This window comes from Condylura cristata, unplaced genomic scaffold, assembly GCF_000260355.1.
Source record: "Condylura cristata isolate star-nosed mole 26May11 unplaced genomic scaffold, ConCri1.0 scaffold00004, whole genome shotgun sequence".
NCBI classification, from domain to species: domain Eukaryota; kingdom Metazoa; phylum Chordata; class Mammalia; order Eulipotyphla; family Talpidae; genus Condylura; species Condylura cristata.
Genome location: NW_004567105.1, coordinates 13,091,115 through 13,102,623, shown reverse-complemented (window position 1 = coordinate 13,102,623; position 11,509 = coordinate 13,091,115). Strand labels below are relative to the sequence as shown.

The window sequence follows — 11,509 nt, the reverse complement described above, 5'->3', positions numbered from 1 at the left end:
GCTACCAAGGAGGGCCCTATATTTGTTTTTAATGCATCTGAAACTTATTTTAATTTAAGGCTTACATATTTTATGTTCTTGAAACTATTGAAAATGTCCTTTTTGGCAGCTTCCTCTGCATTCTTGAATTCTAAGATATTTACTAAGTTTCTTTTAGTGTTAGGATAATAATTGGAGACTGAACATTCTTTGCTGTCTTTAACAGTGTTTGTGATTTTTTTTTTCTTAAAGGAACTTTGTGCTTTAATGTTTTCCCTGGATTGGATTAAAGCGAAAACAGAACTTGTAGGCCCTGCTCATCTGATTCATGAATTTGTGGAATATAGTCATATATTAGATGAAAAGGTACATACTAATATAAAAATAAGTGCATAAAGGATTATCTTATTTTGACACACTTGATTCTAGGTTTTACAAGGGGGATGAGTTTAAGGGGTGAAGAGAGATAATAACCTTACTTTGATCTTTAAGTATACTCAATTATTTTGCTTCCTACTCTACTGCTAGGATTGTTTTAAAGTTGGGGAAGTAAGGTGTTAGTTTTAATGATTAGATATATACCTGATGTTTAAAAATTTGAGTTTATTTCCTAACGATTAGTATTTAGTTTTAGCTCATAGAGAGTCTATTGCATTAGGCATTTAGAGTGAAAAGATCACAGAAATAAAAATGTCAGATCTCAGCTGTGGTTGTATTTCTAATAGATTTCAATTTGTTCACAGTGCAGTGCAGTGTGTGAGAATTTCCAGGAGTTTTTGTCTTTGAATGGACACCTCCTTGGACGACAGCCATTTCCTAATATTGTACAATTGGGTCTCTGTGAACCGGAAACCTCAGAAGTTTATCGGCAAGCTAAGCTGCAGGCCAAGCAGGAGGTCGATAATGGAATGCTTTACCTGGAATGGATGTAAGTAGGTTAGAAGAGAAGCTGAAGGGAGTGGAGCGCTAACAATGTCATTATTTTTCAAATAGTGAATAAGTTCACTGCAGGAAGATCTAACTACTTTGGAAAGGAATTCAACTTTTAATAAGCGTTTTACTTACTGAAAAGTTTTAGAGGAATAAACAGGGCATCTGGGAGGCCAAGGAGCCATAGAAAGGGAGGGAGCGGAGGGATTGGCAGGCACGCCGGGTCTGGCCACTGGCGTGAGCCAGTGCTTTGACCTTCATCCCCCGCCTCTGACCTGAGCTGCAGTGGATGTGGTGTGAAACCCCCTGACAGCTGCGTTCAGGTGGTTGTGAGGCACGTGCACATCAACACACTGCCACTAGGTTTTCATTCATCCAGAGTTTGGGCACTTAACAATCACCATTTGCTCATCAGGCTTTTGCTGGTGACATTTTTTTCCCTTCCTGCTGAACATCCACTCATTTGGGTAAAACAAATGATATCTTAGGAGAAGCTGAAATTTTCCTGAAAGCTAGATTTAAGATACTCATCCAGTTTTGAGAATTTGTGGTGAGCCTTTGTTTTGGGGAATACTTACTGAATACATGCCAAGTGGATGAACTCATACATGGGAAAACTGAGCCCCAAATTTTCTTGACCACAGAGATTTCATATTTTGCAAGAGATTGCAGGCAATTTGAATAAATTACCTATGCAGTAGGAAACTTCTATTTCATCATGACCTGAAGATGCTATCTTTGGGTAATAAATTTCATATTAAAATCATAGATTTTGGTTTGTCAGAATGACATATGATGGTCTCCACAATCACAAAGGAGTAAATCTGCACCAGAAGGAGGGACAGTTATCTATTTGCTTCCTGAAAACTATGAATTTGGCCAAAAAAATACCCTGATTGACCATTGTCAAGGATGATATCCATGGCTGTACAACTATCACATGGGAAGTTTTTTTTTTAGTATATTTTTACATATTTTTGTGCATTTTTCCATCTCAGTTGCAATCCTCTTGGTTTCCCATCACCAAATCAACCCATAGGAAGTCTTATCCAGAAAACAGCTTTTGAAGAAGTCAATCCTCTGCAGAGTACGGGGAGGGTAGTCATCACAAGGTCATGGACGTGGCACTAATGAAGAATGTTTGCCATTGAGAGCTTGTAATCTCTTTCAAGGACTGTGTGATAGGTCCAAAATCCAGATGAAAAGGCCATTTTTTGAAAACTCTTTGATAGAACTTGAACCAGTTCTTAGAACATTTGAAGAGGGACCTTCTCTTGAACCTATTATGTCAGCTAAAGAAGGTAAACTTGCATAGTTGTTCGGGCACTGTGCACTTTGTGATAAGAATAGTTGTCACTGAACATACGTGTCGTTATGCCCACCAGAGTAATCGCGCGGCTCCTCTCAGTTCTATTCCATTAGTGGTTCTGCAGCCTCAGGGTCCCTGTCAACTCAAGGTCCCTATCACCAGTGATTTTGTTTTATATCCCAAATTTAACACTTTTCTATCCTGTACCATAGTTGAGTAAGTCGCAGTGTTAGTTCAGTATTTAATGTCGGTAGAGCAAGGATGGGCACGTGGGCGCTCACAGGGGAAGGCGATGGCTCTTTATGGTAGTTGCGTCCACACCCATGACCGCCCCCCCCCCCCCCCGGCTCTCAGTTTGACATTTTGCCCCTGCTTAGTTTCACTGCTAAGGACTTGTTCCTCCTGTGATGTCTCAGCATGCTGGTTTCTGTAGGGTCGTTTTCGGGGGACAGCTGGCTTGGGGTCTCGGTGGTAGGCAGGCACTGGTTTACACTTCCTGCTTGGTAACTCTCCCGCCGCCTTGCTTCACTCATGCAGTCCTTGAAGGCCTGTACCTGTGCCTGGCAGGCTTGCCAGTCCAGGTGCTGCCCCCCCGCCCCCCCGCCTGGTGGGAAGCAGCACAGCCAGAGCAGGACATCAGCTGGTGGGGGAGGAGGCCTCTCCCCCTCCCTGTAGGAGGCAGGCCCAGGCATGGGCTAGAGTTGGCAGCTTAGGGAGTCTGGAGCGAGAGGGCCAGGAACCTGAGTGAATGCTCCTGTGCAGTAGCACTGGTTTTTCAAAAGGTTTGAGAGATTTTTGAGTGTTTACTTAATTCCATTATGTTTTTTCTGCACATTGTCATTATTAAGGTAGCAAAAGAAAATAGAGACATGTATTTGATTAATGAGTTCTTCCAATTCAGTGACATTTGTGATGCTTTACAAGTTGCTTGATAATAGGGTAGGGTTTCTCTTAAAAATGGCCGTTTCCTTATACTTTTTTCTTAAGGTGATCTACCCTGTCATTGTTGGTAATTTGAAAATATATTTTTGGAACATAACCTGTTAGAAGACAATATGCTTCATTACTGAAAGAAAATAATTAGTTTTGCTCTTATTTATTGGGTTACTGTTAATTTTTTTCTTTTTGTTTAGAAACAAAAAAAACATCAAGAATCTGTCCCGCTTAGTTGTCCGCCCCCATACAGATGCTGTTTACCATGCTTGCTTTTCTGAGGATGGTCAAAGAATAGCTTCTTGTGGAGCTGATAAAACCTTACAGGTAAAACATCTATCTTGTGAAAAATTAAGAGTCATGTACTATGCACATATCAGAATATATTTAAATCCTAAAATTTAAGAAAATTGCACACTAGAAATACAGAAATTCAAATCTGTTGAACATTTTATGAATGTTTTGCCTAGAAATTTAAAGCATACAGTTTTAGTTTTCATTCTAAACTTGCCTAGTAACACGGAAGTATCCTTCCCTGAGAGTCAGTTGCTTCATCCATGTACCTACTAGAGATGAGCTGGAGAAGAAATGGCACTTGTCAAAAACATCATAAGCCAGTGAGCTGGTTCTGATAATAGGGCTGTCAAGGCACAGGCATACATTTCTGACTGCAGGAGTGACTGTACTAGATTATTTCCTTAGGTGCTTGAGGAATCCCCTTCATGTGTTCATGTATTTACACAAGACACGAGAAGAGTGCTTTCCTTACATTTGCATTCAACTTTTGATTTTGAAAGGAACAGGATTAAATTAGTTCAACTTTTATATTTAGGATAGCTTTAATCTTTATAAGATGTGTAAACCTTATTTCTCTATGTGTACTTTGTTACTGATTTTATTAATTTTAGTTTTTTTTTTTTTTTTTAAGATTTATTTATTTGTGCATACAGAACTGAGTGAGGTACAGGCCAGAGGCTCAGGGGCAGTGAGAGGCTTCACCAGAGACAGAGTGGGGAGCAGAACAGGCAGATCAGATCGAGGAAGTACACTGCCGAGGGGAGCAGTGGGTGGGCCAGGAGAGGCCTGCCGCCATGTGGTCACCTCCGGGGCAGGCGGGGATCGAACTCATTTGGAAGCAGCTTCAGATTCTCAGTGCTGTGCTTTAACCCACTGCGCCACAAGGGAGGGCCTAATTTTAGTTTTTAAGCCCCAGAAAGAAACAAATTTCTATTCAAATAAAAATTCAAATAAAATGTTTTTTATGATTGCTAGGAAATTGCCAATGTAGTTTGAAGAACTGAAGATAAAAACTCAATTTTTAAAATTGACAATTACAGGCATTTAATGATAGATAAGATTTTTTTTTTTTTTGAGATTTATTCATTTATGCATACAGAACTGGGGTACAGGCTAGAGGTGCAGGGGTGATGAGAGGAGTCACCAGAGACAGAGTGGGGAGCAGAACAGGCAGATCAACTGAAACACACTCCTGAGGGGAGCAGTGGGCAAAATAGGAGAGGTCTGCTGGGCCATGTGGCCACCTCCCTGGCCGGAGATCGAATTCGTGTTGAAGTGGCTGCACCTAGCTTCATAGTGCAGTGCTTTCACCTGTTGCACCACCTGGGAGGGCCAGTTAAGTTCTTTATGATCAGGCAAGTTCTGGCAAAAATTATCATTTTTAGAATGATTTTACCAAGATCCACTTGTTTTGCAGAATAACACTAGTTAAGGTCTTAGAAATAAAGGTTTTTATTGGTGGCCTGTGGTTAAGTGGGTTATAATACAAACATTTTATTGCTGCTTGTGCAGGTATTCAAAGCTGAAACAGGAGAAAAACTTCTAGAAATCAAGGCTCATGAAGATGAAGTGCTTTGCTGTGCATTCTCTGCAGATAACAGATTTATAGCAACTTGCTCAGTGGATAGAAAAGTGAAGGTAAGAAAATATTTTTCTCTTGAGTTGCAGTCACTGCAGAAATCATTTTCATTTTCCCCAGTGTCCTTGGGCAAAGGGTCAAAAACCTCACCAGATTAGAACCTCTCTCACCTGTTCTGGATCCAGCAACCTGCCACCTCAAATGCAAATAAATATAAGGGCAGCAAACAGAAAAAACAGTTTATGCTAACCACAGGCTAGAGGGGCAGGGAGAAGGCCCAATTACTGAGCCATTGTCCGCAGCTGAGTAGCAGCCTGCTGCGGCTGGGGAGGCGGAGCTGTGCTGCCTAGTGAGGCAGTGCCTTCCACAGCAGTTCCCACTGAAGAGAGAGCGCCCATGTGCCTTGCTCCCTTTTAAGGGCTCAGAATAGCTGCTCTGCTCTTCCTCTCCCAGCAGCCCCTGTTCAGGGGTTCCTGGGCAAAGTTCAGGCCAAACTCTGTGTGGGCGTCGCTCCCTCCAGCTTCGGTAGCGCGATGTGAGGACTCTTGCTGGTTGATCTACTGACTTCAGGTAAAACAGTTTTAATCTACTGCAACTTAACACTGCCTGAAAATTCTTTAAGAAACAGCAAAAAATGCCTAGGTTGATGAGCCTGCAATATTTACCAGGCAACTGGTAATATTTAGACTAGAAAAACTGTTAGAAATTAATGAATTTTCCTGCCATATATTGACAGATTTATAGGTATCAGTGGAAGTTTTTGAGTGCATTGTGTTTAGAAATGTTGCTACACAAAATTACTAAGATCAGATTCCTATTGTAAAATATGTAATTTATAGTTTAGATTGAAAAACTAATAGGTAACTAGAGGAAAAAAGTAGTATCTCTGTGAATTATTCTTTCCTGTGTCCTGTCCCCAAACTTGGCTTTTAGCCAGAGCATTTATGTCAGTACAGAATTTGAGAGAAACTGAGTGAGGTCTAGGAGAAGGTTTACCTGATAAATGGAGAAAGAACCTCACTTGAGACTTTTTTCAGAGTCTGTGAAGTATTGAATCTGGCTAGGTGTGGTGGCTCTCAGTGAACCTGGCAGCAAAGTGGTTTGCTGACTTTCATCTGCTTTAAGAGCACTGTGGAATGTCTAACAAATTGAGACCTTGGAAAAAGCTATTCGATAGACTGGACATTGTAAATAGTTTCACAGCTAGTCAGTTCATTCACTCTGCTTTCTGAGTCACACTTGAGGCTGGCTACTCTGCAGTTCCAAAGGAATAAAAGAAATAATAGTGAGCTTTAGTTTTCTAAGAACTTATAACAAAGCAAGAGACAGAAATACCTATTTTTTTTTAAAAAATGTATTTATACATACAGAACTGGGGCACAGGCCAGAGGTGCAGGGATGAGAGGATTCACCAGAGACACCATAGGATTCACGAGTGGGGAGCAGAACAGGCAGATAACGAAGTACACTGCGGAGGCAGGTCAGGAGAGGTCTGCACCATGTGGGTCGCCTCCCTGGCTGTGATAGCGTCATAGTGCTGTGTTGTAACTGTAGCGCCACCAGGGAGGGCACAGAAATGCTATTAAAGCACTTCAAAATAAGACAAACTCTTCGGACATTTGAGTAGTGCTTTGGTAAGATAAAAGACCACTGGCAGGGACATTAGTACCTCTGTAAAGGCAATTTACTTCTTTGGCTTATTGTTCTATGGGACAGACTCCTTAGTGATGACTACATTTTAGTGAGAACTAAGACGCTCTGTGATGTTTTGTACTTTTCACTTTCTTGTATTAGTTTCTTACTACAGTTTGGAAATGTAATTATTAATCCTATTTACAGGTGTAAAAACAAGTTCACAGAGAAAGTCATTTGCCCAAGCTCATGAGATTGAAAGCCAGGTTTTCTTTAGAAACCTGAGCTGAGTGTTTACATATTCATTGGTATCTTAAAGTCAGCAGAACACATAATGTCATTTATCTCTTTTAATGCCTTGGATCGTGGAAGATAAGGTGTAAGTGTCCATATTTTTAGAGAAGGAAATGAGATACAGGAAGTTAGGGAATTGACCAGGGACACACTAATTATAAGTGATAGAGCCAATTTTTAGATTTAATCCTTCTAATGTGAAGTCCATTATTCCATCCTGTTCATAGTACTTCTCTGCCTGCTGTCATTCATGTGAATATGTGGAAACTTGCCCTTGAGGGAGTAATGTTTTCATGAGATTCCAGACAAACTGTAGAAAGATACCTGTATAGACTTGCAAGTAGTTAAAAAGAATATCCTATGAAAATCCTGAAATATTTTAGGGAAAGGAGAGGTTTCATTAGCATCTTACCTGACTGGGAACATCTGTCAGACCGACTGGACAGCATCCCTACCGAGGCTTCACACTGGCATTGAAAATAGGAGTGATTGCGAATGTAGCCTCTGTTCTCTTTAGATCTGGAATTCCCTGACTGGGGAGCTAGTCCACACATATGAGGAGCACTCGGAACAGGTCAACTGCTGCCACTTCACCAACAGCAGTCATCACATTCTCTTAGCCACGGGGTCAAGTGACTCCTGCCTCAAAGTAAGTATGGACAGTGAGAATTAGGAACGCCCCTTTGATTTTTCCCATTCATGGTATTAATCAGGTCTCCTTTGATTGCAGTGATAGAAACTTTCATACTGGCATAAGGAACAAAGAGACGTTGGCTCCTGTAGCTGAGAGTCTAAAGGGAGTATGACTTCAGGAGAGCTAACGCCAGATACTCGCATTCTCAGGCTCTAACTCTTCGTTTCTAGACTCCATTTCCCTTTTTGTTGCTTCAGGTGCTCTCTTGGTGGGGCAGGAAATCCACCCTCATCTCCAGGCTTACATGGTTCTTTGTAGCTGTTAATCACAGAGAAAGAGAAACTTATTTTTTCTCAGTGTATGTAGATTTAATGTTAGCGAAAACTAATTTTTCTGCTTTGGGTTCATGTTCATTGATAAATAGCTAGTGACCAGTAGATTGGAACCTTTAGGTCACCAGAGGTCACAAATTTAATCATGTAGAAATGAGACAAATAAGATGAAGTAAATTATAGTTGAATTATAAATAGGGCTTGATATAAAAGAGGTTCTGTTATCAGGAGGAAGGAAAAAAAGATGCCAGTAAGAAAAAAATGAAAAAAAAAACTAAAGCCAAAAACAGCTATTCCAGATATGTTTGATGTTTTATAATTAGAAATTGTAAAAAGTGTTCCCCCCCCCCCCCCCACCCCTTAAGTCGCATACTGAAGATAGCTACTTGAACTTTTCTGGGAAACAGAAAGATCGACAAACTCCTTTTGGATTCTGTTTTGGTTTTATTTCTGCTCATAATGTCACTTCATCTTTGTAATGGGACAGTGTATTTTTGGGAAAGGTGTCTAAAATACTTCAGTGTGGAAAATGTTATAGACTATTTAAATAACTTATTTAAAAACAATTTTAGAAAATAGATACAGTTTTTAAAACTACATCATCTCCCTTTACATCTTTTTTTCCCCTCCAAACAAAAACTTACGTAGAAACTCAGTGCATGAGAGAAACCCCAGTAGGTAGATGGGCATATTATGGGCCTATATTTCTACTCTATCTCTTGTTCCCTCTCCTACTTCCCTCACCCTGATACTCTTCAGGACTGTATCTTAAGTCTGTAGGGCCCTGTAAAGCATAATTGGATAAAAATATCAAAATAACAGGGTAATATAGAAATGTAAAATTATCTCACAATTACAGTTCACTTTTACTCAGAAAAAGTTTAGCCTATTAAATAAACCCACCCTCTCAAAAAGTAATACTTTTGTACTATTTATGACTAATCATTGATGGTTCTTTTTAGCATTTTATAGTGTAAGAACATTTCTATTTCCTTCCCCCTCCCCAAATAAATTGTATTGTCAGTTACTTGCACAGCTGTGTAATTTTGAAGTTAACAGCGTCACACCCTCCTCACGTGCACGTTTATTTGCCCCCACCAGACGCCGGAGCCGCATCCTGTCTACTTCCCTCCCCTCCTGGCTCTGTTCCCTCTGGTATTTAGTATATTTTTCACATTACAGAGTTTTAAGAATTATTTTTGCTGCAGTTTGTTTGGGTTTTTGGTTGTTTACAAGATATTCCACAAATGAGTGAAACCATTCAGTAATTGTCTCTCACTTTGTGACTTATTTGACTTAGCATAATCACCTCAAAATCCGTTAATTTTTGTCTTTACTTTTTTTAGCATTTGAGTAGTATTCCACTGAATATATAATGTCACAGTTTCTTTATTCAGTTTAAAGGCCACCCCATTACTTGTTCATCTCAAGTTCACTCTCATGTTTGACACCTTATGTTACTGTTAGTTGAACATCTTTTTTTTTAAAGATGGGTGTAGGCCAGAGATGGGGACGGGGGAGGGAGAGGGTTGTGAGATGATCCATGAGAGATCGAATGGGGAGCAGAACTAGCAGATTTACTGAAATACACTGCTGAGGGCAGCAGTGGGCAAGACAGGAGAGGTCTGCTGCACCATGTGGGTCAGCTGTCTAGCTGGCCAGGGATTGAACTTGTGCTGCAGTGGCTGGTGATAGCTTAGCACTCTTTGATCCAACAGGGAGACCCAGTACTAGTTTTTAAATTATCTTTTATTCTTTCTCAAATAGCTCTGGGACTTGAATCAAGAATCATGTCGAAATACCTTGTTTGACCACAGAAATGCAGTTACTCACTGCAGATTTTCGCCAGATGACAAGTTTTTGGCTAGTTGTTCAGCTGATGGAACGTTAAAGGTATGTTTTTGTTTACCATTAATTAATTTGTTTAGTGATTTGATTGTTTATAAAGTGACTTATTGCCTGATAATAACTTTAAAGTTCATGTAATTTGAATTCTTAATTTTGAAGCATAGATTTCATCTTATGATTTCATAAAATATTTTGAGGTGGGGGTCTAATTTGTAGAGTTGTTTTTTTTTTTTCTATCTAGTGTGCCTTTTATACTATTATTTTCCTGTTTGTGAGAAATCATAGGGGAGAAGAAACTCAAGGCTTGAGTAAAAAGCTTATTCAACTTTCTGAAACTTAAAGTCTTTTAAAAAGCCCTAGTTTCTTTCTCCTTAAATCTCCACTTTACTTTTCAAATAAGGGCCTAATCCTGCTTTCATCATTATTCCTATCTCTACTGCCATTCTGGGCTCCTCTTTATCGATTCTTCTTTCTCTCTTTGGCCGTAAGTCCAGTGCATCCGTAACCGCCACTTCTCTTGATCCACTGCTTCTTGGCCCATTCTGTTGCGTCTGCTGTGGTTTACCCTGGCGCCACCTCATGTCTGGTAATGCCCTTCTCCATCCCTTTCTCACCATGCAGAGCTGCGAGGCCGTTTTCTACCTCTGTTTTCATCTTGTCACTTTTAGCTGGAACACAAAAGTATCATAAATTGTGATAAACTTAGGATCATCCAGTGCATCTTTAAGACTCTCCTTTCCATCATTCTGCCACCTGGACTCCTATCCACATTGTTTCTTTTAGCCCCCGTGCCCCCTACATTACTCAATGTACTTAATTACTTGATACATTCCTTAGTGTATCCCCTGTTCAAGGGACGATAATTTGGGATTTATTTCAAATCCCAAAATTACTGTCCCAATATATGTTCCATTAATCTTTCTTGTTTTTTTTTTTTTTTTTTTCTGGCCTCAATTCACTTGTCCATAGTTTTTAAAGCCTCAAAGCTTTTATGCAAAACCTTCTTCAGAAAGTGTTCTTAGAACATCTGCCTGCTTGGTCCTGAGACTAGAGGTAGTAGGTAGAAACTGCTTTGTCTTCTGATTTCCACTTGTTAGTGGTTATACTGTTCAGTCACTTTCATGTCTTCTGTTTTTTGCTAAGGTTGAATATAGATTTATGATTTACAGAGACCTGTCATTTTCTTTTATCTATTGAAGTTCATTGTAAATTTCTCAGTAAATTTCTTTGATGTATACATCTTCTAGGGAAATATTTGAACATTCTGGTCACGTTTGTTAGAATTTCTAGAGAATGAGAGTTGTTAACGCTCTGAGGTGACATCTACATTGCAGTTAAGTAAGCTCTCTTGATGATGACCCTTTGGTTGAATCTTTGATTTCTCTTTGCTTACTAAGGAAAATTCATAATCACTGTATAAATTACTTAAGAGCACCTCGGTACTTTCTGGGTAGAATTCTACTTTGTATAAGTAAGCTGTTAATAGATGCTTGAGACATAATTAGGTAGAATATTTAGGTAAGTGAATTTTGGCTTCCGTGACATATTATCTGCAAAGAGCAGATACTATGTCTTTTTCTGTAGAATGGTCCAGATTAGAAGAGGTTTTCAGAATATTCTTGTATAGGTTTGGGCAACTCTCTAAGATTCTTATTACTCTTTGAACCTGTATTCTTGGTTTTATTAAGTGAATGACTTCAGAAGAAGACATTTTATATCTCAAGCCAAATTCTCCTTTTTTT

The 11,509-nt window shown here is 39.6% G+C and overlaps 1 protein-coding gene across 1 annotated transcript in view; it reads left to right on the top strand.

Moving 5' to 3' along the window:
* The window catches only part of APAF1 (apoptotic peptidase activating factor 1), a 59,060-nt gene that overhangs the window by 19,473 nt on the left and 28,078 nt on the right, over nucleotides 1-11,509 (top strand). Inside the window, exons 11-16 of the mRNA XM_004675779.2 lie at nucleotides 232-345; nucleotides 723-907; nucleotides 3,352-3,478; nucleotides 4,961-5,086; nucleotides 7,471-7,602; nucleotides 9,687-9,812. Of these exons, the coding sequence (XP_004675836.1) occupies nucleotides 232-345; nucleotides 723-907; nucleotides 3,352-3,478; nucleotides 4,961-5,086; nucleotides 7,471-7,602; nucleotides 9,687-9,812 (810 nt within the window). The remainder of the gene's footprint in view (nucleotides 1-231; nucleotides 346-722; nucleotides 908-3,351; nucleotides 3,479-4,960; nucleotides 5,087-7,470; nucleotides 7,603-9,686; nucleotides 9,813-11,509) is intronic.